Raw genomic sequence first — 27,614 nt, forward strand, 5'->3', positions numbered from 1 at the left:
GTATCTGAATAGCCAGGAAATAATGTTTGTATAAGAAAGAAGAGAGCAATCGACGCTCGGCTCGGCATTCTTCAATTGCTGCTTTGGCCGCTGCTGTCTGGGCTCTATAGGTTTCCTAGTAGATTATCATTTTTATGCCAGTTAGTCGCTTCAAGCAGCTTGTTAAGAACGGTTGACAGTTCAGTCTCTCAGAATCCAGCTAGTGTATGTTCAAGAAGTACTCATAATTTTTAGTGAATGTGTGGTGCTGGTTGCAGATCAAATAGTGCGTTTTTGATAGAGATAAAAAGAAATTGGTCTCACAAACGTTGGGTTTATAACTTGATCCCAGTATATGATGATAAGAAGGAAAAAGACACCACACTCAAGACTCCTAAAAAGATTGTGTCAACAGCTTTCGTCTAGCTGTTAGATTTATTTAAAGTTTGACGAACCGCGTTCTAACACTTTGGTAGACATGCCAGCGCTGAGATAAGAGATTCTTCTGGTGATTCTTGGGATTCCAAAAATTTTTGGGCAATACCTTGGTTCAAGATCTGCAGAACGTGGTAAACATTTCAGCTGCTGTGATTAATGATCGCGTTGAACTCTAGATGATTGGCTATCAGCAAACTGAAGCAAGACCCATAAATTATATTGCGGGATAGGTATATTTAATTGCCAAAAACAGATTTGTTGACTTTTTAAAGTCATTCCATAACCAGCTTGGAATGATAATTAAAAATTATTGAGCTATGAAATTGCATACAAAAGAAACGACAAAGGGGCCCGTCTTTGTTTTGATCAACTAGATATGCAAATCTGCACCCGTATCAACATTCACAGGGATTAAGTTCGAGTTTCTATTTTTGGGCCAGCCTAATGTTTGCGAGCCATAAAAACCAGAGTAAACAAATTCATAAACTAACGAATTAAGAAAAATCACCTGACGTCGATGCCTGTCACCAGTTTGATATTTTTAGCGAACTAGTTTATGGGGATTTTTAATTATAGTACTGCGTTAATCACGTGATTGGGAGATAAGCCCTTAAGACCTTTATCTTGAAAAACTGACCTGTATAAATTGAGCTATTACTTTTCAGATATTTGTTTTGTGGCCGTCCATCTGGATGCACCTCAGCTTTTGTCTTGTCTGCTGCCTGCATATCATTTATTGTCTTCTAGTGTAAATTATATTTAATCCGTAAATATGGATGATGCCACAGAGTACCAGAAACTCAGAAGAAACATGGAGCAAGCCCAGGGAACTAGGACAGGAAATCAGGATGGTATCAGTACTGTTGTCTACAGCGCGGAAGGAGAAGAAGTGGGTGTACTTAGATCTATGAGATACAGAATTTTATTATAACATTTTTATTATCTTTAAAAAGCTCACCATCAACTGTGAGGTGGCCTCGGAGTCTTCGGGTCAAAGAGATCAGTGGAGCAAAGGAGTAGAGTTCCTGTTCTCCTGCATTGCCTTATCCGTTGGTCTGGGAAATGTCTGGAGATTTCCCTTCATAGCTCTGGAAAATGGAGGAGGTGCTTTCTTGATACCCTATGTGATTGTGCTCCTGCTCATTGGCAGACCTGTATACTATCTGGAGGTGATCATTGGCCAGTTCTCCAGTCGCGGATGCATCAAGGCCTTTGATATGGTGCCTATAATGAAGGGTGAGGTTTCCTTAAGATTTCTATCTAATATAATTACAATAATATCCGTAATTTGAAAGGTATTGCCTATGGTCAGGTGTATTCTACCGCTCTGGCTACCACCTACTATGCCTGCATCATGGCTTTGACCATAAGATATTTGGTGGCCAGTTTCAGTGAGGTCCTGCCCTGGACTTATTGCCTGGTGGAGTGGGGCAGCAGCTGTGTGGCCACAGGAGCCTCGGCCGCCAATGATACATCTATAGTGCAGGGTGTGTCCTCTGCAGAGCTGTTCTTTACGTGAGACTGATATAGAAATATTTAATTACAGAACTCCTCAATGATTTTCATTATATGATACAGGCAAACCGTGCTCAGAGAACCCGAGACCTTGGAGGACGGCGGCTTAGGAACTCCCAGCTGGGACCTGGTGCTGTGCCTCTTGGCCACCTGGGTGATCATCGGCACTATTTTGTGCAAGGGCATTAGGAGCTCTGGCAAAGCCTCCTATTTCCTGGCCCTGTTTCCCTATGTCATCATGTTCATCCTGCTGATCAGGGCTGTTACTTTGCCAGGAGCCTGGCAGGGAATCGTTTACTTTCTGAAGCCCCAATGGTCCCAGCTGCTCAATCCCCATGTGTGGTACGCGGCCATCACCCAGATGTTCTTCTCCTTGGCCATCTGCTTCGGCACCCTGGTCATGTACGCCTCCTTCAATGACTTCAACAAGAATGTGCACAAGTAAGGTGCTCTGATAAAATGTTGTATCTCTCTTACATGCTTTAAACTCTTCCAGAGATGTGATCATTATCACCACCATAGATTCCCTAACATCCATCCTGGCTGGTTGCATTATCTTTGGAATTCTGGGCAACTTGGCTCATGAGACCAACACCGCGGACATTTCCCAGGTGGTCAAGGGTGGAGCTGGCCTGGCATTCATCTCGTATCCCGAGGCCATTGCCAAGTTCAAGTATCTGCCCCAACTGTTCGCCGTGCTGTTCTTCTTCATGCTGCTGGTCCTGGGCATCGGATCGAATATCGGAATGGCCAGTTGTGTGGTGAATGTGGTCAAGGATCGATTCACCCACTTGCCCCACTGGCTGCTGGCTGTGGGTGCATCGATAATTGGATTTCTATGCGGCCTGGTCTACATGACTCCCGGCGGACAGTTCATCCTTAATCTTGTGGACTTTTATGGCTGCACCTTTATAGCCCTCGTCTTGGCCATTGCGGAGCTATTGGCCGTGGGATGGATTTATGGTGTGAAGCGCATTTGCAGTGACATTGAGTTTATGCTGAATGTGAAAACCAGCTTCTACTGGCGCATTTGCTGGGCCATTGTGGCTCCTGGCTTAATGTTCTTGGTCCTGGTCTACATGCTCTTTAGCTACGAACCCCTGACTTATAGGGGAGTTCAGTATCCCCCGGCTTACTATATGGCAGGTTGGATTATCTGGGGACTGGGCGTTCTGCAGTTGCCCTTCTGGGCTGCGGTCACGATTTTCCAACAACCAGGCAAGACTTTTGGCAGTGTAAGTATGGATTATATTAAACATGTAAGTATAATAAATAATATTAACCTTTCACCCCACAGAAACTGCGAATGGCCATGCAACCCACTGCCAACTGGGGTCCCTTGCAAACTCAAAAGTTCGAGGCCTATATCCTTCACCGCAAACACGAGACGGATTTTAAGAGTCCTCGCGGCGGCTACTTGTTTGACAATATCTTCGGTTAAAAATCCAATTTAATATATTTTAATTTTACGCTTTATTATTAATGCTAAACGCGCCAAACGTTTGTTTGCACCAAGCTTGCAGCTTAAGATGTGACAAAAAATTTCGAACATTTGGTAATTAATATTTCCTTATGCTTTAGGCTTAGCTTAGGCATTTGAAAGTTGCTTGTTTTTAGGTTATCTAAATAATTGGATTAATTTTGGAAAAAATAAGCCAGAGACGTGTGAATTTTCAATGGCAAATAATGATATTAAAAATGATATTGTCTTTGACTGGCTGATAATCCGGGTTAATCCATGTACACTGTTTTTGTGAGTCTGCTCTGCTTTAGTTTAGTTATCACAGCACTTTTTGATTCTGTTGTTATTGTGCAAAATTATAGATTTCTCAAATAAAAGCCAGGAACCCGGCCGTCTTTGTGTGTTCGGAGCAAGTGCCTTAAAAGTTCTTTAAACTATTTACAATTGTTACAAATGTGTATTCTTATGTACGGTATATTTCCTAGAGTGTAAGTGGCAAGCTATAGCCAAGCAATAATTAGTCAATTTTTGATTGAAAATCTTATTTGGCTTACTCATTTGCTTAGTTTTATTACATTTTAGGTTTTAAACACTTGTTATATTTAAATTAAGATTTGATTTGCTTATGTCTTTGGCAGATTTCTGTTAGATTTGGGCAAAGTTAGCTAGATCCCCCCTCCCTCTGCGATGAAACCCATTTAATTTCACACTTTCCCCCAGTCTGACAATCTATTTGTTTTTCTTGTTATGCTAAGAATTGACTCTTGTTTTGCAGATTTCATAGCCTACATTTCAGCGCAAAATTCAGCGTTTATATTTTTTGTGATTAGCTACTGGGTTTACGTCTACGATATATAGGTATACATATATAGTTCCCACTGAATCTCTACTGGTTGTGGCTAAAATGGAAGTTTCTCGCACTAGATATGGTCCTATTACTGGGCTTGCCTCTATATGATTTATAGAAAAAATCTAGCACACGATATGGAGTTACCTTGAGAATATTGTCTACTACTTAAGTTAGATGCCTAATCGAGGGTCACCTAGCACATTCCTCCTATGCGCTTTCATCTTAGCTGAGTTCGACTGGAGAGAGTTTAAAAATTTGTTAAGGCCTAGTAAATATCGAATTAGAATCACGTAACAGGTGCAGTTTCTTTCACATTGCAGTGTTTGTTTTTTGCATTAGTTTAGCCCTAGCCCTAGGTTTAGCTCTAGATCCATTCTATGTACAGGAGATAGAAAAATACGGAGTTCCGGCGACTAGAAGGCCTGGATTGGTCGATAGAGTCCCGTGTAGCCGCAGAGGCGGGCTCGCAGCGCCGGGATCAGGAAGGCGGCCAGCGAGATGTCCTTCAGCAGGTCGGCGCACTCGCAGACCAGCAGGTACATCTTGTCGCCCTTCTGCGAGGTGCTCTTGTGCAGGGCGATGCGCCTCAGGCCCGCGGCACGTGGCAGGTATCTGTAATGGAGCAGCAGAGAGGTTACCAGGAGGTCTGCCAGAAAAATACCTATGCTCCTAAGAACTCTGTTAGATTTTGAGGATAAGTACTTGATATTGAGGAACACTTAGAAATTAAAATTCGTTATTAATAAAAAAAATAAGTATAGTGTTTTACTAATTTTGGCTATAGAGTAAACTATGTTTTCCTCTTCATAAAGTTTAGGTGTTGAGCCCTGGATCACGAACATTAATTTAAAATTTTAACAGTATTAAAAAAATCATATCACTATTAATTTAGCTCTTTTAAAACTTTTCATCTTTAAATATAAGGAAACAAAACAATGCATTAAAAAAAATAATATAGTATAATTTTTGACAAAAATAATGTCTTAGTCAGCCGAACGAGCTCTAAAGTGCTGTTAAATATTAAAATATAATGAATTAAATAATATGCAGAAAGTATTCGACTGCCTAATAATTAATTAAAAAGTTGTTGTTTAATTATTGAACTGCTTATATTTTTCTAAGTGTACCTGTACAGCATGCGAGCGCCTGTCCAGTAGAGCCAATTCTTTTCGAATCGCTCGCCATCGTCGCCCTCGAAAACCTGCGGAATTAAAATTGAATTTTTCATGAAAGTGAAAACCCTCCAATCTCGTTTGGTGCTCCATGCACCTCATCAACCCACCTTGAACACGCTAATAATGTAGCCGGTGGCCGCGGTCTGCGACTTCTTGAAGCTGCCGGCCTCGTTCGAGGGCAACACCAACGGCGGACGGCAAATGGCGGCCACCTCGCTGTACAGGTCCAAAGTGTGGGCGGCAGTGTATCTGGCAATGTATCGGAATAGGAATGGCAATTGAGATTGGGGAATAAATGGGCCATTTCCCACACACTGATTGGAGCACTCACTTGAGGGCCTTGGGCTCAAACTTGGACAGCGAGGAAACGCGCAGGCCAGCATAAAAGCTGGAAGGATCCGTCTGCAGCGTATTGATCAGGTAGTACGAGATGAAGGGGAACTCGGCTGGGGGAAAGGGGCAGTTAAATATATATACACACTCAGTTAAGACATAGCCCCCTCACAGTTCTTTTCCATATTGGCTAGCAGCATTCCGCCGACGGCCGTGTTGGCCTGCTGCACCTCAGTCACCAGCTCGGCGGCTATGGAGCGCTGCTTGAGCAGAGGATGCGAGAGTGGCGACTCCATCACCGGATCGATGGCCTCCAGGGGACTCATCAAATGCACCAGGATGCACAACTTGGGATCGGACACCTCCAGCACGCTCAGGGGACTTGTGGCCTTGCCCTCGGCATTCAAGGCGGGCAGCTGGAAAGGAAATAAAGTTGAAATTGAATTGAAATTTTTTAGTCTTACTAGTTCTAGAAAATGTGGTATGGTTTAACCATGTTTTGAAATATCTTAACGAATTTTTAACCTAAATTGAGGTCCATAGCTCTCGGTTTAAACAATATTACAATGAAAGTATGCTGCTTTTAAAACAAAACAAAAATAGGTTCAATTCAAAATTCTATCATTAATAGGAGAACCTCAATAGAATATAAACATTTTTATAATCTAAAATTATTAACTATTCTTACTTTGACAAAGAAATAAAGGATTTCAATTTAAGATTTTATCTTCTCACTTATTTAAGAAAAAACATTCTTAAAATTAAGGCAAAAGTGCTCTTGAATTTGTTTTTCGAGAAAAACAGCGATCTAGATTTTATTTCTCGAGACGAAATTAGTCTTGCGAGCCAATAGGGTTCCATCTCTATTTTAAGAACTTAAAGTCTATCACTTTTCTGATCGACACCTGATTTCCTTTTCTGAGTTCATGCTCACCGGAATGCCAGCTGGCAGGAATCGATCCACGCTGTGCACGGGAATGATGAAGCAGTCGCGATCCAGGGTGGCCAGCGAGATGGGTTCCGCTCGTGTGACTCCCGAGTTGGTGCCACCTCCAAAGTTCACTGTAAAGTACAGTGGAATACCATTAACAAAGCTGCTCCATAACGACAGAGGCAGTAAGTAAGACATTTAGTTATAGAAATACATTTAATAAGAGTATTAGCTTTCTGGCAAGCTAATGATGAATGCTTCAAAGCTTCGCCTTAAGATCCTTGTGAGCTGCAATTAATAGGCATTTTGCTGTAGTTATAGGAGATCGATCCCAGAGCTCTTGTTGCAGTAGTGCGTGTGATTCCCCTGAAGCCAAATACTGAAAGCAAGGCAAAGCTTTGTGGCGACTCCGAGAACATGTCTAGCTTTCAGTATTTTCTCTAGTATTTTCACCAACGATCAGATGTAGAAAACAGAAAAGGAAACGGAAACGGAAACCGAAACCGAAACCGAAACGAAACGGAAACAAGACAGAACTTGCAACAGTCAGATTGAAGTACTTATTTGTGGAAGAACTCTTGAGGTTAGCTACGTACAACGTGCAGCAAACATTAATTGGGGTAACAAATTTGGGTGGGATTAGGGTGTTTGCAAGGGGGTGCAACATTTGGGGTTTGTTGAGTGTGTCAGTGTGTTTTTCGGGTGAGCTGAGCTGGCAAATGACATTAGTGTTGAACGAGTTTTGGGCAGCAACAACAACAACTATAGTTGAGATCACACCGGATCGTATCGGATCCGATGGGGCTCTCAAATCGATTTGTTTTCTTTTGTAGGGGGGACTCAAACCTTGCCGCGTGGCTGCAGCTGCGGCCGCTAGCAATGTTGTTGTTGCCGTGGCCACCGTTGCATCAGCGTACCCCAATGTTGTTGCTTTTGCTGTTGCCAATAGGTGTTGCTGCTGCTGCCGCTGCTGCTGCTGCTGCTGCTGTTGCAGTTGCTGCTGCATTTGCTGCTGCAATTGCTGCTGTAGTTGCTGCTGCTGCTGCAGGCGGATCAAACTGTTACTAGCGCTGTTGTTGTTGCTCTCCGTACCCGGTCCGCTGCTGCTGCTCCAGCGCATCAGGGATACGGATGGCCGGCGGTCGACCAGCGGCTGCGGAATGTCCAGCTCGTAGGGCAGGTTGCCGGGCAGGGCCAGCGAGGGGGCGGTGCTCGACAGCGGTGTGCTCGGGATGCCTGACAGGGCGCTACATCGTTCTGAAAATTGGAGGCTCTCGATACTTTATATGCACACAAAAAACACAAAACACACACAGCAAACAGAACAACAACGAAAAAGGGGTGGGGCTGTGGGGGGCAATGGTTGTGTGTGCTTGGTTGCTATATTGGATGGGCGGGTTTACTTTGTAAATACGGTTTATAGGGGCTCAAAGGATATCTTCGGAATATTTTCAGTTTCTCTGTTTAACCTGTCAAAAGCAAGGGAAATATGACAATTATTAAAATACACTTTTTAAAGAATAAAAATGAATTAAATGGCATTGATGCATAAAGCATTTAATTTCGTATCTTAAATTATTAACGAAAAAGTTGAATTTAAATAATAAAAACACTGAATAATTATTATATTGTAATATTTATTTAAAAATTCCATTAAAAACATTAAAAAATGATTTTTAAAATTATGCCTACTACAGTTTATAATATTCCAAAGATTTCCCTTGCTCCGTATGACTTTTTACTTTACTTTGAAACCCCAGAATAGTATGACATGTGAAGTGCTGGGCAGGGGACTGAGTTCCTTTTCGTTTGCCGACTTTATTAACAGTGTGGGCCAAAACTAGACACATTCATCAGTTTCTAGGGTTAGTAGGCTCTGCTGGCGCTGCTAATGCTGCTGGAAAAACTCCTCAGACCTTGGTTTCCGGTCTCAGATTCAAGGCCATTGCCACAGGCGGTGGGTGGTGGAAATAGATGTAGTTAGACGCGAAATCAAGTAGTAACTTACATACGCTCTCGCTTTTGCTTTTGCTTTCTGAGTGCGCTTTCGGTGCCCCCTAAGCCAAGCCAACTGGAAACTGGAAGATTAGCTGGTGCTGGCACCCACACACTTACAAACTCACCTCTTCACGCACACTTACACACATGAAACACACACAGTTGCACTGCTTAGAAGGCGGAAGCGATGCCTTGAATGCAACTTATGTCCATTAACAGGTGAATTTCTGACTAAGGTTAGTAAGATAGGGCACAAATAGCTCAAAATAGGTTTTACTGTTCAATACCTCAAAAATATTCTACAATTTTTTTAAGCAATATACGTGTTAAGATATTTTCAGGCCAAATTGATATAGGTATTCCATATGATATATTTTTAACTCTCTTTTTTTACTTTCTTATTAAAATGTAACCTAATTTCAATAAAATTCAAGACTTAAATAATATATGAAATTATATATTTTTACATTATATGAAGTATAACTTATGAATTCATAATTACCTCCCCAGGTAACTCAGTCGAAATTAGTTTTTGTTAACCTTACTTTTAAAAGTCCCTTGGTAGAACTGTTCATTACCATCAAATTAAATTCAATCAAAATCAACTTATCCAGCACTTAATTATAGCACCACTCTGCCTGTATTAAACAAGTCCCATTCATAAATAATAAATCCTCTATTACAGTGACCCTCAATTAGGGCGCAATAAATGGTCCCACCTGCCAGTGGGCTGTTGCTGTTTGTAAAACGGATGGAAACATTTCAATTGAATGCCCTGCAAATGGCTGAAATGCAAATGTCAGGTTAATGGAGCACAAGTAACTGAGGGCCAGCAGGCTAAAGCGACTACAAGGGCCTAAGTAATCAGGGAGACAGAGAGGGGTGGAGTGAGACAAAGAGTGAGCCATGTTTGTGGATGATTGAAATGGACGCTTGGCTAAAATGTCTACAGTGAACCCCTGAAAGAGTGAACCCGAAAGTATATTTCAATAAAAATTTATTAAAATGTAAAACGTAATCAATAATATTGGCTAATTTAAATGCATTTTAAAATCTTAATTGGGAAGAGTGATTATACTTTGTATTATATGATAATTTAATTTTTAATTAAGCAACTGCTCTTGATAATTTATTTTTTTAATGTGTTATAAATAATTTTGTTTTGATATAACATTTTCTCAGCTAAGGTTTAGAATCTACATTCAATCTTTGCTTTGAATTCCAAATGTACATACGTCAAATAAATTACTATTTTATATTTTTAAGTTTTGATGTAATGGACGTCCAAATTAAACACTGCATAAATTTCTTTAGTTTAGTTTTAGTTATTTTTTCAAATACTTTTGGAAAAGAAAGCACCATCATTTGCCTTTGGAAGACGACGTTTTCAACTCAGCCTGGATTGTGGATGGTATACTTTCATTTCAACGTTAAATATTTAAAGTGTATTTTCAATAAATTAAGGTCGGGTTCACTCTTTCCATGGCCTACTGTATTTGCAAGTGCGTTGTTGTTGCTGCTGCTGTGGTTGCTCTTGCAAGGCGAACGACACTTTACCTTCGCCCACATCGTAGCCGGGTCGGTTGGGCGAGAAGAACAGGTGGGTCCTGTAGTGGATCTCCTCCGGCTGCTGGGCGAGGCCCATGTCCCGGGACCGCTTCGTCCTGTTGGCCTTCGACTGCAGCTTTCCCCCGCCGCCGCCCGACTTGCTGGCCCCCTCGCGGAAGTTCTTGCGAAACATTAAATTCATCGTGAGTTCGGTGGGTCAATTGCGTCTGCTTGGGTGGACTTGTTGATGGCGGTGGGTGGTTGTAGGTGGCTGTAGGTGGCTGTAGGTGGCTGTAGGTGGGTGATGGGCGGTGCTTGTGGCTGGTGGCTTGTTGTGGGTTTTCCTAATTGTTGACCGCCCTCGGGATGGGTTGTGTTTGTCTGTTTTTTCTGTGTGGCGGTGCGTGTGCCTGCTCCCTTTGTTATCTGATTTGTCGTTACTGTGGTTTCATTTGAATAAATTTCGGCGACCGCTTTTTGTTTGCCTGGCTATTTGGGCCTGTATTTTATTTAATTTCTGTTTTAGAGGACCAGCAATTTATTTTTGCATTTACCGAGGTCAAACAGCCAGAATGAAGATAATGGTAATTATTAATTTTGCGCTTCTCACCGTTTTTGTAGATGTGCCTTGGTTAGCAGAAAATTTGTATAATAGTCTAGGTCATTTATTTAATAAGATATATTAGGATGCATTTAAATTTGTATTATATTATTATTAAATTTGTTTATTGATTGTCAGCAATTAATAAATAAATGTAGTTGTCCATCAATATGTGGAGATGGCAATCGCAAAACAATTGCTATTATTATTTTCATCACCCCAGCATGGTGTCGGCTTTTTAACCTAACTCGAGCACGCGAATTTTTGCTTAGCCCGTTCGGTTCGTTGACCGTGTACATTTGGCCAACACAAATGGCAGCAAGTGCTTTTGGGCCAAGTGAACGTACACGAGTACGGAAAAGTGTGTGCAAGTGGGCGCGAGTGTGGCAACGTCAAGCGGAAATTGCCAGTTTCCGGCTCAAAATTACTTAGCCCAACGGAACCGAACCTAGAAACTCACTTGCAGGATACGCGAACTCGGGCTCAAGTTTCCCCCTTAGCAGAAACACGTAAGAAGCGGGAAAAAGGCAAAAATAAAATACCAAATGCCTGGCAATTACTACTACTGTGTGTTTGTGCGAGTTTAATTAGTTCAAGACACGGCGCAATTAGTTTTATGGTCGCTTATCGATTGCCTCAGTGCGATAAATTTAGACAGCTGTTGGCTGGAAAACAGCGAAGGGGCGTGGCGGCATAAGGGGGCGGGCGCATATTGAAAAGTGCTTAGCAAACACAAAGAGCTGAGGCAATTTATAAACAGCTTGCCGGCTCAAATGAAGCATTAAAAGCGGGAAAACTCAATTGAAAATTTCGAAAAGTCTGCAAGGAAATCGAAGCGAAATTAGGGGGAATTTCGTATTTCCAAAACAAACTTTATGCATGATTATGCCTATAATTAAATTGGAATTTTGAACAGCTTGCAATTATTCAAAAAAATGATTCCCCATCAAAAGTATATTAAAATTTCATGAGCTAAGCTAAAACGTATTACCCAGGAATGATAAGAATTATGGTTCTTTGGAACTTTTAACATTAATATAACTGTTGGAATAACTAAAAAGCTATTTTAATATAAATTTAGATGGAGAATATTGACCATAAAAATGAGGAAATTGTTACTTTATAACAAATCTGTTGTTGGTGTAACCAAAAATATGTTTTTAATTATTATTTGGCAAAGATAATATTAGAAAACTTTTATAAAATATGATTTTTCTTCTCCGCTGAGATTCTTAACAAAGTCTTGAATAGCTGGCAATAATTCATAAAATGATTAACCCCATAAAGTGGGAGGAAAACCGTCTTGCTGAAACGCTCTGCGCCAAGGCAATCATCACATCACTCATCCGCCCCGTGGAGCACTGGGATAAACTGCCGGAATGCATTACTTAAGTCTATAATTCCTTTCGCAGCCACTTGGGTACTTCTCTCGGCACCCAACGCCCTCCATCTGATCCCCCTCCTAAGTCCATTAACTAAGTCAATCACGCAAGCCATCAACTAAAGCGCAAATCAAATGGAGAGCAACAACGCAATGGATCGTAAATATTTTTACAACACTTTCAAGTGGCTGGGCCAACTATAATTAATTCATTTAACGAGCCCGGTTACAGCAATAATGTCCATCATTAAATGCGGACCACAGAGGCGCATACATATGAAAATAAACAACAGGGAAATAGTCAAGAAGCCATGGCAAGTGTGAGAGATAATAACGCCAACCGAAATGAAAATTTCGCTTCATTTTCTGGCCAAAAATAAACAAGCTAATGACACAAAAATTTTGCGTTCTGTGGGCTTTTGGCAAATTACAAAGCCAAGCAAGAAAAAGACCAACGAAAATTATAAAATTAGATTTTCCTATAGAGAGAGGGAGCTGCGCGTGCTGGGTGGGTTTCTTTGTTTTTCTTTTACTAGGTCATGGGGAGTATGGCCCTTGACCTTGGCTCTACGAGCAGTTCTAATCTACGAATGCATTGTGTTTGTGTATTTATTTGTGGCTTTATTTTCGTGAATGATTGGGGTTTCGTGCAGGTTCTGAGTGTAGCCATACATACATATAGATACATGAGCCCGGTTTTCGAGAGATAAACAAGCTAAATACTGAAATGTTAAGTTAATACGCTGCTGGTCTAAGCATATCACTCAGAGTTCAATCAAATAATCTTTTGGAGAAAGCCACTTGAACCCGATTCGTTTGGATAATTCACATTTTCACATGTTTTTCAAAACCAATTTCGGTAACCACCATAAAAATATACACATTTTTATGAGCTTTAAATTGTTTTCTAAATTGTAGCTACACACTTTTACTTGTTTTATTATTTTTTCACAAATTCCCACATAAAATTAGCACTTTAAGCACTGGCAAATATGCATTCAATAAGATATTTATCTCATGTGTGCGACATTTTATTTTACATTTTTATACGGCCCACATTTATGGCTCTTGGCCGATTGGCCAACCAGTTTCGACTGGTTTCAGGTGGCCAGAAGCACAAACACAGGACACAGTGACACCTTCGTCGTTTTAGCGAATTTGTGTGTTTGCACTGCTGGCGTATGCGTAATATTCTAATTAGTTTAATTTAACGCGGAGCTGCCAGAGGCTCGATATTCAAACGAGCATTATGAAGATTTATGAGTCATCCGGCGGTTAATCAATAGAGCGATTAATAGACCTTATCGATGATTGAGGGGCCCATTAATATTTTTCCAATATTCACACGCTCTTTTTTGTCCCACCAGGTACACATACGTATGTCGAAAATCATACGAAAAATGAAAACGTTTGGCCTGCGACGCGACAAGAAATCAACTGGCACTTGGAGGAGCTTTTCCGCTTTTCCGCTTTTCCGCCGACGCGACTGCTGACAAGACGATGTGGTCGGTGTCAGATCGCTCATCGTTCGCCAAGCGAGCATTTTTCATTAACTTTGTTCAACTTATGAAATTTTACAGCCAGAGCCGCCATCGCAGCGCCGTGAAAAGCTCGTGCTCCTCACTTGTTGCGTATTCGCCGTGTGGGACGGACACTCAGCGCCGCTTTTCTTTTTGTTGATTAATCAAATATTTATCGCATTCTATGTGTGTGCTTTATGTGTGGGAAAACGCTTTTCTGTCCAATGACCGCTGAAAGTTCCTCACGGCTCGACCAATTAATGGCAAGTGAAAATGAAATCGAAAATGTTCCCGAAGCCGGGAAAAAAACAACGAAAACGTGAAACAGCCCACAAATAAAAACCCGCAGACAGAGTGGTTTACTTTTATGGGTTTTCCTATTAAAAGCCGGGAGTCGGTGGGCGTATAGGTTTATGGGCAGGATATATATTTGTAGTTTATTGTTCATATGTAAGAATATAAAAATTGTATGTTAATACTCTGGCGCTTTTCATCATTTCCCTATTTAACTGATTTGTGAAAGTGTGCTTAAATATTAAAAAAATATATCTTATAATGGTTGTTATATTTCAATCTTCTTTGAATTTCGATTATATAGATCCCCTATCGAAAAAAATATATTATAATTGATCCCAAATTCCGTGTCACGTTTTACGTGGAATGACCAATTGTTCTTTTGATATTAATATATCATTAGAAGGCAACACTTTTTATAAACAGGATATCTGGAGTTCCAATCAATGACAAAACTAATGTTTAGTTTCTTTGCCTTTCATAGGTTCCATTCACAGTTGAGTCCTTTATTTTGTTTGTGTGCTGCGTGTTCTGTTCTCCGCTCGACTTTTTATTGATTATGTGTTGTTCTGTTCTGTGAATTCCCTCCATTGTCAGAAGGCCCCTCCCTTTGCCCTAAAAGTTGCCTCAGGGAAAAGTTTGACTTTGGCATCCGGAAGTCATTTGCTTTTGGCTGTTCGTCCTGTGGTTTCCGGCTAATTGGTGGCTCATAAAGTGCTGATTGCAAAGGGTACAAATGATTTGCTTCATAATATTTATATATGAGTTTCTTTCAGACTGTAATTAACAATGTATAGAGTACATAAACAATCAAATTAATGCCCTATAAAATCTAGATTTATTTACCCCACTTCATCATCATTTTGTGTCAAGTGATTTTGACGTTTGGCTTATAACCATCAATAATTCAGAAGGACAATTCATGACATTTCTGTTTCAGCGATTAGTTGGAAACTGGGAAATAATTGCAGAATATTTATTTCGTTTTCCAAGCTAATTTTGCACAACAAATCCCCAAGTCAGGTGCCTCTACATCCGAAAGGCTTTCATTTTTGCGGCTTGAACTGGCAGGAGAGCTCGAGGGAGCCAATGTGATTTACATGTGTCTAAGCCGCCTCCATTTCCCAAACCCCCTTCACCGCAGTTGTCATGCAGAGGGGCTTAGCTGCAAAGCCATGTGAGATGACCCTGCCACAGAGCCAACTACCTTGCCCCAACCGCTGCACTCCTCTCCTGGTTGCATGCAACACTACTGCATTTTGGACTGCGGCATACAAACACGCAACTTGCCACTAAGTGCTTGGCAAAAACAAAGTTAATCAACCAAAGAAATGCGCTATGAAACCACAATGGAGCACTGGGAAAAATTAGAAGCATCTTACGAAAGAGTTAAGTGATTTTGATCTAATGTAATCCCTTTGAAGTCTGGCTTTATAAACAATACTAAAAAATTAAATAATATACATATGATATTTAAAACATTTGCAATATTTATTTATTTGTTAAAAAATTATACATTTTTCTCCCTGTGCTTGCATACTTTTAATGATCCACTTTTGGTTATGTTTTGTATCCCGCTTGATGGCTGTCTAGATTAGTCCCCGTGGATTTGATTTAGTGCCCTATCGAAGGGCAGAGCCTCCATCGTCTCAGGCCCATAAACAATTTGGCCAAGTGGCAGGGGCTTCAAGCCAAGATCCAAATGAAATTCTATGCTTCATAAATTTAAATGAATTCCGTTTTCATGGCCCACTCGAGTGCTCCTCCGGGGAGAAAGTGTCGACGTCGTCGTCGTCGCCATTTTCCAAGCATTCTGCATCTTTAGTTGGCTTTTAAGTTACCTGTTATGAGTTGCTTAACGTGTGCATAAATTTACTGCTGGAATTGCCCCCTTAGTTTTATTCTGCCGTGCGTTCTAGCTGCTCGTAACTCCACCATTCTGTTCTTGCTCTTCTCCAGGAAGTTGGTGCTTGGCACGTGATTGTGTCTAGCTATTTCCCCAACTAAAATTCCCCCGGCACTCTGCCAGCCATTCACTTTAACTCCGTTTTCATTGCGTCGAGTTGGTTTAAATAGGCGAATGTTATCTTAATTGTTTGTTATACAGTTTGCCTTCCTGATTTACCCACCATTTAACTAGAAACCAAAACTGTTTTCCTAATTTATGGCATTCATTTAGACAATGTCTAGTTTGGTTATTAGATTCGCCTGCGATGACAGTCACAACATGGCTCTGTCAGCTGAGTAGCAAAAGGTGTGTTCGAAATCGGTGTTTTTTGTCTAGATAAGGAAATAGTTTTACTTGAACTGCGTAATTAATTAATTTTACATTTTTCCACCTTATTTGCCAGCTCGCTTTGTGTTTCTAAATTGAAAAATAAAATACTTATATTACAATTCATATTTTGCAGGATTTTTATAGTCTGGGACTTTAAAAATGTATGTTACCAAAAACAACGTTCTAGATATTTGTTAATATCAAAATAAGTTATCTGTAAGTACGCCTGAAGGTCAAAAAGGCGTCTCAAAGCCTTGAATACTCATCCACAAAACTTCTCATGACTAAGACTCACATGACAAGTTAGCCTTAAAGTGCTGACTTTTCCCGAGCACCCAGCCATCAGGCGTCCGAGCTGTCAATCCAAAGAGATGATAAAAAACCAGACTTTGGCTTCTGTTTTGATTTTGATAAGGGGCCGTCGCAGATAGCCGATTGATGGGCCGGGAAACTACAGGCTATTGATGGTGGATGGGGAGAATCAAATCCCAGGGTATCCCCGATGTCAGCAGCAGGGCAATGAAAGACAACTGTGGCCCATTTACAATATGGAATTTAAAATTCCATTAACGCCAGTCACCAAAAAAAAGGGCAACGGAAAAAATGGAGAGCAGGGCAAATTGCAAGTAAATCTGTGTCAGCATTTTAGCTTTGCCTGCATCAGTTTCAATTTTCGCAGCTGTTTTCGTCACTTTATGGCCAACATCGTGAAGGGAAATGCCCTGCACAAAGGCAGAACATAAATAACAACGTCATACCATTTCCGAGCACATAAAATTGAAAAATGCTGTGCAAATTACGTGTAAATACCAAACGGCAGCCGAAACCAGCAGCGAAATCGCAATGAAAATGCGCGTAAATGTTGTGGCCGGAAACTGTTTATTTCTCTGTGTGTGTGCCTGTATCTGTGTGTGGTTTTGGCCATGTTTGCGGGAAGAAGAAGAAGGAGGAGGAGAAACTGCATTGGGTTATGGCGACAGTTGCTGATTATTCTCGCATTCGGACGTGCAGCAAACTTTTATGGTAAACAAAGTGTAACTTTTTATTTATTTTCGGCAATAAAACCGCAAGCATACATCTGCAACAAATTACTTCTTGCCGGCTTATTTTAACCACTAAATGTAGATACAATTGGGGAACATAGTATACATTATCCTTATGCTGGCAATATATTTCTGAAGATAAAGTAGGCACTTCCTTATTTGGAAAACCACTAAGCAAGAGGGTCTTGGGCCATAACAAGTATAGATCGCAGTGAAGCTTTTTATTTTGGAATTTCTGATTCCTGGATTTCTAAATTTTAAGATTCTATAAGCATGTCGACAGACGAAACCCCTACATTTTTGCAAAACTACCCGAGATCCATAAAATAAAAAATTAAAAATTAAAAAAAAAAAATTAAAAAATATCAAATTAATCATCGGTAGAAGTACGAAAATAATTTTCCATCTTGAATCTATAATTTAACCTTCTTTGACAAATTTTCCACATAATACCAATCTAATATCGATAAACCGGAACTCAAAATGTGCAAAACTTGATTGCACACAATTTATTTTAAATTAACCACCTATAAAACTCGCTGGATCGTAATTAATTTCCATTAGCAGCACTTCCTCTGCTGATATTCCCGCAACTTGGCCTGCAAATTTGGCTATTTGCCTAAGATCTGACCACAATAAATTGGCCCCTACGAGTATATGCAATTACGGTGCACAAACATGGAAATTGTGGCATAAAAACTTGTTGGCCATTGGCGAGGACCGAAATGCTGATGTATAAATAATACCTTACCATTACGGTTATGCTGACACAAGTGGCCGTAACCTCCCATAACAAACAGGCATCTAAGCTGCATGGTATGGTATATGCTATATGTAGAAGTCCCCATTCTAGAGCCCCACGATGGGAAATGGCCAAGAGCACGCACGCAGCTCGGGAAGGCGAGGAACATTTCCACAAATTATACGAAATATTGGTTTGCACTTAGAGGCGGCATAAGGCAAATAGGGGGTAAACCCAATATACGCATATGGTATATGCCCCGGGTAAATGTACACTTGTGGCACTCACTCATGTGGTCGCACTGTAGGGGCTCCGGGGGGCACTCGTTGAGCTTCTTGAGCCAGTGCATCAGGGCGGCCAATTTGGTGCGCCTCGTGTTGGTTCTCTCGCAATCGAGCACAGTTGGCTCAAAGTCCATGTTCAGCTTGAATTGGCCCATTTCCCAGGCTTTTTTCACTGCACTCTGGCACATTTTGCGTTTCTTCACGACTCACGACTGCTTGCAGACTGAGCAAGAGTCACCTTTTTTGCAGGTATCTTAGCTGTTTTAAAATTGCCTCCGTTATGAGGCCATAAATTACTTAAAATGGCATTTTGTCTTAAGCCTTTTTCGGCTACAATCGCTGATATGAAACGACCACGTTACTTGTCACTCAAATCATCTGCGTTTTATTGTTGGGCGACACAATGAAATCCCAAACTAATTTTTACTGTCATTATTCGCACACAGCGCTGAATTCCAGACCCCAGACAAAGGGAGTGAGTGGATATTTATGGCGCTGCCGCTGACACATCTTTGGGCCCCGAAAAATTACAGCCCCCTAGCAGTGAAAAATCAAAAATTGAGAAATTTATTATGCAAAAATGGTTGAGGCAGAAGGGAATATTTTGTCGACGATACATAAGCCCCTAGATTTTTTTTATTGAAACGCCATAAATCAACATCATCAATCAAAGTGATATAAATTCATATTCTCTATTATATTTAATTTAACTAGACAGTTAAAACAAACACTGAAGCAAAATGGGTACAATATGTGCTTTAGAAATCATTTTCTAAATAGTATTAATAAAACATCGTGTCTAGGAATATGCTCATTGTTAAAAAAAACATTAAACTGGCCATAAATGCCTAATATAACGATATCGATAATATATTTTTAAAATATTAAATAACCATACATTTTCGATGTATTTATTTATTTATTTATTTCATTTTTAAAAATAAGGTTTTAAGCATAAATATTATTATTAAGTTATATTAAAATTAATTTTTAACTTAAATTTAAATTCAATGCATCTTTAAGTATTTATTAGCTTATAATTTATAGCCACAAAAAAAATAGAAAGTAAAATATTGACGGGTAAATTTTAAATACCTTTTCCAGACTCCAGTTTTTCTATCAATTTATCACCCTCACTCGTTCTATCTTTTTTACGTGCTGAGGCTGCGTCATAAATTGCAAAAATTGTATAGAAAAATATGTGAGGAAATGGCCTTGACAGGCCAAACACACCCACTGCAGCCCCTGGCCCTCAAATCGGTGTGTGGTTCTTTCGAGTTGGTCAACTACTGCTAATTATGGCCATTATTTATGCGCTTGTTTTTGAAATTTGTCAATTTCCGCAGTAATTTGCGACTCATTTTTTTTACCCACCAACCAAATTCAAAGCACCAAAGCCACAAAAAGCAATTAGGGAAAGAGATGGAGAAGGATGTGGATGTGGGTTCTGATTGTTTTGTTAGGGTTTGTCCTCCATCGATTTCTTTTGGCCATTAAAATGAATATGAATCGGTTTGGAGCCTTGTGAAGTATTTATTTGTTTGTGATTGGCTGGAAAAACCATTTATCTCGCTTAACGACTGCAACAAATCAATTATTCCCACAAGAACTGAACCCTGCCCTTTGCGCCGCGAACTAATTCCGGTGTCCTTGGTCCTGGGCCAGGCTCATTAGAATGGCTTATCACCAGCGAAGTGATGAATGTCGAAACTTTGGCGCAAAACCAACAAATTGTGAGACACATTTTCCGGCAATTCGGGGGGAAAGCGGACGAGTGGAAAGCTTTCAAAGAGCGCCGCCCTCGCTTCACTGTCAGCGATTTTTCAACCTAACAGCTTCGCATTCATCTCTAATATGCCTTCTACATACAGCCTGCTATGTATAGATACAAGGGTATCCTTCTGCGGGGGGCTGCAACATGAAAACTCAATTTCGTTTCGGCTCTCCTTGCATCGTGTTCCTTATTGCATTTGCATGCCACACAAAAAGGGAAAAGCATAAATAATTAAATAAATTAGAAGCATCGGTGGCTGGAAAAGCCTCTTCTTGGCTTAAGTATTTTCCCAGGCAGCTAAGAACTTTCCCAGCTTATTTTTGCATGACACAATTTCGCCGCAATTTCAAGACATTTTCCGGCTTGGCTTAGAACTCATTGAAGCCTTTAAGTTTTTGGGTTAATCGTTGAAATGAAAACTTTCTTGGAGCGAACTATGGAGCTTACGTTGTACACAGAGAAAAATTCAGCTTTATAAATTTACCAAGATTATAAAAAGCCTTTTTAAAGCAATTGCAAATAGTTGGGTTTCATTGTAGTTGTATAAGTTTTAAAGTAGAATAAGGCTAAAGATTAAAATTTTTATAATACATTTAAGATATCTGTTGTACACTTTTTGTGTGGCAGAGAAAGTTGGGAGCTGATTAAAAATAATTTAGTAGTTTTAAATTTCAGACTTGAAAACAAGTTTGCAATTCAAGTGCTCCACTTTGTTGTTGAGTATTTGGTTATATGTTGGCAAATATATATGTTTGCGAGAATATTTACTATTACGAGACCTACATTTTCTGCACCCCAAGTCCGAGTTTTATTTACGTGACTTTCAATTGAATGCGGGAATCGCGAGAAAGAGAAAGTTGAGGAGGTGGTTTTCTGCCACGAGGAGAGCATTCCCTGGCATTCATTTCATTTGGCCAGGCCTTCATCATCCTTCCACCAACAAGAAAGGAAAAAGGAGGTGCCCCAGCGATTGGGGGCGTGGCCGGCCCATAAATTCCACGTGAGCGTGTGGTGCAGTGGGTCTTCGGCGGAATCCGCCATCGTAAATGTAGACATTCGGTGGCTGGATGGCTCAAAAAAGGGTTTTATGGAGTCCTTAGCCGGGCTTTGGCGGAATGCCGTGGCATATGCATTAAAGATTTTTATTGTTAGAATAAACGTACTTATATAAAAGCATCCTGCATATTTCTTTATGGGATTTTTGGTTTCCGCATAAATCAGAGCGTGAAGATTGAGGACGGCCAAGTGGATTAGGGTAGGGAAACGAGAGGAAAGTGTGAAGAGTTGGTTAAGCTACTTAAGTGCTTAATAGGGCATGAAATCGACGAAGAAGGGTGTCCAAGGAAAAATCGTTTGTTGCCAAAATAAATAAAGGGACCAACTAGTAATGGTTGGGAAATAGAGATTTAGCAACAACATTTTGGAAAAATACGTTTAGTGAAAATAAATATGTTTAAACTTATACACATTTGAATATCTTTGAAGTATATTTGTTTTCAGAAATTTAGCTTAATATAGTATATACAATTTTCTCCAACTATTTTTTGAGCAAGTTTTAAATAGTTTCTTACCCATTTAAGTATATTCCAAGGCTTACTAAGCTAGTTTAAGTATGCATTTGATGCATTGAATAGCTTACGATTGCTCTTATTCCATCTGATCCGTAAATCCTCTTGCATTTGGCTGCCAGCCACTAAACAAAATTTATCCCCCATTGAGATTTAATCCGACTTGCCATCAAATACGACTGACAGCAGCCTTTGACTGCCCAGCTGTAACTATACTATATATAGAGATGCCCACTAGGAGATATATCTCTGCCCCCTGAGTCAGCTGTAATGAGCTTGACCTTAGCCCTGCCTCGGGCCGTGTCTTTCGCCTGTCAGCGACAATCGCTGCCAAAAGATTCAATTCATTTTCTGACCTCTGCTCCAAAAGTCCAAGGCTAAGACGGGGTAAGCCAAATAAAAGGAAAAAGTTATCAATTGCCGGAGTTGGCCAATGGGGCAACTGCTACTGCAGTGGCAACCGCAAATTGCCACGTGGATGTCGGCAGAGTCATAAATTCAGATAAATGAAGTGGTCTGCCATGTCGCCAGCTACTTATCAGCGTTGTCATTGTCCAGGTGGCTGCTGTCCTCCTCCGAATCCACCCGATCCCCAACCCACACAGGATTCCACTATTTGGCAGAATTCCAATGACTGTTGCTCGTGCTCTGTGCTGAAAATATACCCTGACCAAAGGCTTGGTGAGTTGTAAAGGAAGCTTTTTTGAGCTAACCCTCGATATTTTCTATAAAATGTTAGAAGAGTATCGATATAGTCAAATATCGATATTTTTCAGGTTCTATCACTCATACATTTCCGGCCCTCAATAGAATTCATGTTACATCCGTTTTTCGTCCTTCTAGTTGGCTTTTTAATTTACTGTTTAGCTTTACTTGCTTTCATATGGTTGCATTGAAAGAAATCGATGTCAGTGTCGATATTATAAAGCGATAAATTAATAAATAAACAATAAAAATTACGTTTTTATAGACTTTTCTTTATTAATCTAATAAGCACGGATACTGTCGATATTATATTGTAAAAATATCCCAGAAACAATCGATATAATCGATATAAATTGTGAAATTATCGAGAATATCGATACATTTAAATACCGATACTTTTCAAACCCTTATTCTCCTATACTTCCCGCCAAGAAGGGCATTTACCCCTCGATTTTCTTCCTTCTAGTTGGCTTTTCAATTTACTGTTTGTTAGCTTTTCACAGTTTTGTTTTGTTACGCGGTGCTATTTGTACTCTTACTTCTTCGTTCTCACCGCTGCATTTTTCTCCATTTTTTCCTGCCCCACAAATGCTGCTCATGCATATGCAACAGCTTCTGCAAAACGCTGCATAAATCATACGCAGCGTTGGCCGCCGACGGAAAGGATATTTTCTGTTGCCTACTTTGCGGGGGAAGGACGTTACGTTCATATTGACTTTTTCTGGCCGGCTGGGCAAATATTAATTAACCGTCCAGAGGCCCTCTATTAAATTCGAGCTGCCACAAACCCGTTCAGTGGGTCAGATTAACGACATGTATCCGTATATCCATGTATCCACATAGCCCGTCTCAAGTCTCGTACTTTGTGGGTCACTTTGAGCATAATTATAATTACGAGCAAGTGTGCTTACAACATTTTCCAGTTTGCTGCAGTTGCTCGGTTGGCGTTTTTGTTATAGTTGTGGCCTCAACTGGGGCTGGGTGTTCGGCTTTTCTTGCCGGCGATGGGACCATAAATTTTAAATTAAGTTGCACTGCCGTCGGCGGGCTTTGTTGATGTTTCTGGGCGGCATTACGTTATTTGCAATATACGACAGCGCTGACAGCTGCAAAATCTGAAACTGGCGCTCGCCTAATTGTGAGCGATGAGAATGTGAGATTTACTATGACTCAGGAAACGCATGAGATTTCAAAAGCATTCTAGCATATGAAAAGAAATATATATCAGGTGTTTCTGAATCTCAATACACAATAAATTTACCAAATCTTTAACTCATAGAGATTTATTTCCTGTTCATAAGTAAATCATACCTGTGTAAAAATCAAAATAGAAAAATGGATTTTACAAAAACATCCAGTGTTGAGGAAACCGAAAACACTGACAAAAGTGGTCATGCACAAAACCTGCACGAAAATGTGTCCAAATTCTATGATACCATAGGAACTATTTCGAGAAACATTCGCAAGGACGACTGGGCATACTTGCAACGCCATCCAGAGATACGAGCCATTATTCGAGTCATTACAACCGAGGCTATCAAGGAAAAGCCATCGAATATTTATAATTTTACGGCCAATTTATTTACTCCCGATCGAGATGAGGAGATGGTGGAAAAGGTTTGCGTATATTCCTCAATAGACATGTAAAAATAATTATCTCGTCATTTCCAGATCAACAAGCAACTTAAGTGGCTCAATGAGCAGTTGAGAGGGGGTTCTTGGAATCCGGCAGATGGAGATAGTCCGTTTTCGGAAACTAGCGACACGTCTTCGGAAAATCACTGCCCTACCGATTTAAATACTACTGAGAAAATGGATATGACCGAAGGACTGCTGTGTCCTGAAAATTATAAGCCTAACTGCAAGAAATGCTAAGAAACATTATTTCACAAGTGTTTGTAACATTTTGATGTACTTCGCTTTTTTGAAATAGTACATAATGTCAATATCCTAAAAATTATACGTAAGCCAAAAAAAGGTTTTTGCAAATTCCATTTATTTTTAAGAACCCCTATATATAACATATTTTATTGCATTGAGGGTTAACAATTGAACAATGTTGCGCTGAAATATGATAAATACGTTCGGCTAACGAAAATCAACTTCTATAATTATATATAAGGTTTTGTGTTGATTCAGGAGAGTATTGCTATGAGCTTTTTTAATAAAATTAATTAATTTTACATGTATAACTATATTTGGTCGTATTTGTTATATTTTCTATATATGTATGTATAAGTAATCTTGAATACCAGGTGCTATATTCATCTAAATGGTTGCCTCCTTTTCCTTGTTTTAGGTTGACTTCCCACAATTGCGATGCGTTCTATTTCAGTTGCATGCAAATCTAATTCTGCGATCTACAATGAAAACTCTTAAGCTCGCTGGGGTCCCTCCTCTGTATAGCGATGTTTGCAATCAGCGCTGACAAATTGCCAATCGATTTTGATGCGCCAGACATCGGCGTCGGCCCCTGTCAAGCGTCCCCCAGCCCCGCAGACCTTTTCCCCAGCGTCTGTTTAAAATCGAAAAAATTTGTGTTTGCGTTTTGATGAAGACAATGAAATGACAATCAAAGTCACGTGCCGCCCAACGCCAGCTGCAAAAAAAAATGGCATGCAAATTTGTGCGAAAGAGGAAAATGAAACGTGGGGGCAAGGGACGATCGGGGGTCGGAGGGTGAAAAACCCAAGGTGAAAATAAGTATCATACGAGTATGATTCGTTTTGATTGCCAGGGACAAATGCTTCGACGGCAGCCCTCATTCGGAATTCAAAAATTCAGAGCCCTTCGGAGGAATAACAACAATTGCATGCCAACACCGTGTCTCCACACGCTCATTAGCCCATTAATGCCAAATGCTTACACAAGACGTTTTCCCAGACCTCCGACCTTGTTCTTGTACAGTGCAGGCTTAACCCCCCAATACCCGTTTTGAAATATGCCCTAAGTGATGGCCAAATGGTTGGGTCTTCATGTTTTGAAACCCATAAAAAGGTCCTTTATTTCTACTTATCATATGAAATAATTTAGAAACTCCGAATATAATTTTTAGCTAAGCTCTACTAATGGTATTGAATGAATGTTTTATAAATCTTTTTTATAAGCATAACTTCAGATAGAAATATTGTAATTATATTACGTTTTTTATATTAAATATGGAAAACCCAATCTTTATTTTTATAAATACCGAATTATTAATTTAAGCCTTAGATACATTCATATGTGAACAGCCTTACTTTCAATAGAGTTATTTAAATAAAAAAACAGATCGTTGTAAAAACTTTTTACTTTTTAATACCCTTAAGTTCCACAGTCAGGGGGGGTATTGATTGTGCAACTCCCTTAGGGTTTCATCACATCGTAAAAAATGTACAGGCTGAATTGAACAAAACCCTGTAAATCATTCACTTGCACTGGGTCACGCTCAGGTGTTAGAGGGTTAATCGGATGACCCCGGGACTCACCTTTATTGCCGGGTCCGTTGGCCGCTTGCAGCGAGGACATCGGGATGGCCAGGCAGTTGCGCGGCGGCGGCGGAATGGCCAGAGCCAGGTCCTGCGGCGGTTCGGAGCGCGGACACGGCGTATACGCAATCTTGCTGCCACGACCGGGAGTTGGGCTGACCCGGGCGTGCCGCCCCCCCGTCACCGCTCCCCCGCTGCCCCGGTCGCTCATCTTCCGCTGGTCACTACCGCTCGCTGCTCACTGGAAAACTAAATGCATTTTCTTTTGTGCAGCGCGCAGCCCTGGTAGCCCTGGTTGCCTTGGTTGCCTTGTTTTCCGGGCCTAGGGCATCTCTCGTCTTCCGGCTACTGTGCGTCAATATCCAGGCACTTTATGCTAATGCTAATGCTTATGCACGGATTGCAAATGTCTTGGGGTTATAGAGGCTTTTATACCGCCCCCCCTTTTCACTGGCAGTTCACCAGTGCATTCAATTGGCTTTCAGGTGGGCGAGGAGGGCGAGGGCGACCCTGAGCAAGGCTAAGGATGCGGCAAGGACGCACTGGCGACGACGAATCGAAACTTGAAGCGAGTCCGCAACTTCACGTGCCACGGCAGCAACAACAACGACAGCAGCCGCAGCAGCACACGAGACACATCCAACCCACAACGAAAATCGCCACCGATATCGGAAAAGTGCGACCGCGCGACTTGCACCGCTCGATGTCCTGCTGCCGACTGAGCGGAAAAGTGGAAAGTGGCAAGTGGCCAGTGGCAGGAGGAAGGCGACAGCTTCTCGTGCGGGCAAGCATAAAAATAACACGATGCCGAAATGCCGACGACAAAGAGCAGTGGCAGCAGCAGAAGAAGCAGCAGCAGCAGCAGCAGCAGCAGCTACAACGACAACGACAAAGGCCGAAGCGCAGCGAAATCAAAACAAACAAAATACAACGCCGCATATGCCAGACCTCGTGCGAGGCCCACCAGCCCATCGACCCACCCCCTTGAAAAGCAAGCAGCCCCACCTGCCACCCATCCACCGCCCAACTCCCACCGCAGATGTGTACCTTCTCTCCGCGGGAGCATCTTTATTGTCGTCGCATCGGCTGCATTGAGCGAGCTTTCCACTTCCTGCTGGCGTAAAGCTCGCGACCTTGGGCTTTTTCATTCACAAAAATTTTCGGCGGAGAGTTGCCAGATCGACTAGGGAAAATGCCAGGGCTCAGCAGGCGTATGAGTAATATTTGCAGAACTTTTAAAGAAAAATGTTTTAATATATTATTATTTTAGGTATAAAAATTAAACCTTTTAAAACCTTTTTTACAATTTTCATTAAAATTTAATGTATGATTGTGCAAGTAGCAAAAATATTCAAGGAAAGTTGCCAGATCTACATATATAGGCTTGATTTTTTATATTAAAAACCTATTTAAATTTGTTTCTTTAAATTTTTGTTGTATATAAATGGTTAGATAGCAGATACCCCAATTATTTTTATCTTTATTTTAAAACTCAAAAAATAATCATAATTTACGATTAAAAAATAAAACTAAAAAATATTCTCATTATTGGAGTTTTATAATAAAATCACCATTTTCAATAACATTATCAAAGTGGGTAGACCAAATAGAATCACTATGGTAATGTCCATTTTTGAGTGTCTCGATAAATAATATGTGCTTGATAAATAATAATTTTTTTATAGTTCCTGTTATAAACTATTTTTATTGAAATATAAATTTTGTTGA

At 40.5% G+C, this 27,614-nt stretch overlaps 3 protein-coding genes across 17 annotated transcripts; 2 read left to right on the forward strand and 1 right to left on the reverse strand.

Annotated features, from left to right (window-relative positions):
- Window positions 1-1,170: 1,170 nt before the first annotated feature.
- LOC108022792 (sodium-dependent nutrient amino acid transporter 1) lies at window positions 1,171-3,807 on the forward strand. The gene is made up of 6 exons (XM_044091952.2): window positions 1,171-1,306; window positions 1,371-1,653; window positions 1,713-1,932; window positions 1,996-2,373; window positions 2,429-3,167; window positions 3,230-3,807. The coding sequence occupies exons 1-6, from the start codon at window positions 1,190-1,192 to the stop codon at window positions 3,371-3,373; spliced, it is 1,881 nt and encodes a 626-aa protein (XP_043947887.1). The 5' UTR covers window positions 1,171-1,189; the 3' UTR covers window positions 3,374-3,807.
- LOC108022789 (uncharacterized) lies at window positions 3,382-26,591 on the reverse strand. 15 transcript variants are annotated; one of them, XM_050887522.1, is made up of 10 exons: window positions 13,589-13,695; window positions 10,840-10,885; window positions 10,239-10,410; window positions 7,530-7,940; window positions 6,687-6,814; window positions 5,925-6,168; window positions 5,751-5,865; window positions 5,527-5,668; window positions 5,372-5,445; window positions 3,382-4,856 (listed from the first exon to the last, which is right to left on the reverse strand). In XM_050887522.1, the coding sequence occupies exons 3-10, from the start codon at window positions 10,324-10,326 to the stop codon at window positions 4,658-4,660; spliced, it is 1,401 nt and encodes a 466-aa protein (XP_050743479.1). In that variant the 5' UTR covers window positions 10,327-10,410; window positions 10,840-10,885; window positions 13,589-13,695; the 3' UTR covers window positions 3,382-4,657. The 15 variants fall into 15 exon arrangements, with proteins under 15 accessions (XP_050743479.1, XP_050743475.1, XP_050743474.1 ...); XM_050887518.1 differs by having other exon boundaries at window positions 10,239-10,728; window positions 10,784-10,885; window positions 13,512-13,695; XM_050887517.1 differs by having other exon boundaries at window positions 10,239-10,885; window positions 13,589-13,696.
- On the forward strand, window positions 23,671-24,400 carry LOC108022790 (uncharacterized). Its single transcript, XM_017091920.3, has 2 exons — window positions 23,671-24,036; window positions 24,091-24,400. Exons 1-2 carry the CDS (start codon window positions 23,755-23,757, stop codon window positions 24,292-24,294), a joined length of 486 nt encoding a protein of 161 aa, XP_016947409.1. The 5' UTR covers window positions 23,671-23,754; the 3' UTR covers window positions 24,295-24,400.
- Window positions 26,592-27,614: the final 1,023 nt, after the last annotated feature.

This window comes from Drosophila biarmipes, chromosome 2R (assembly GCF_025231255.1).
Source record: "Drosophila biarmipes strain raj3 chromosome 2R, RU_DBia_V1.1, whole genome shotgun sequence".
NCBI lineage: Eukaryota > Metazoa > Arthropoda > Insecta > Diptera > Drosophilidae > Drosophila > Drosophila biarmipes.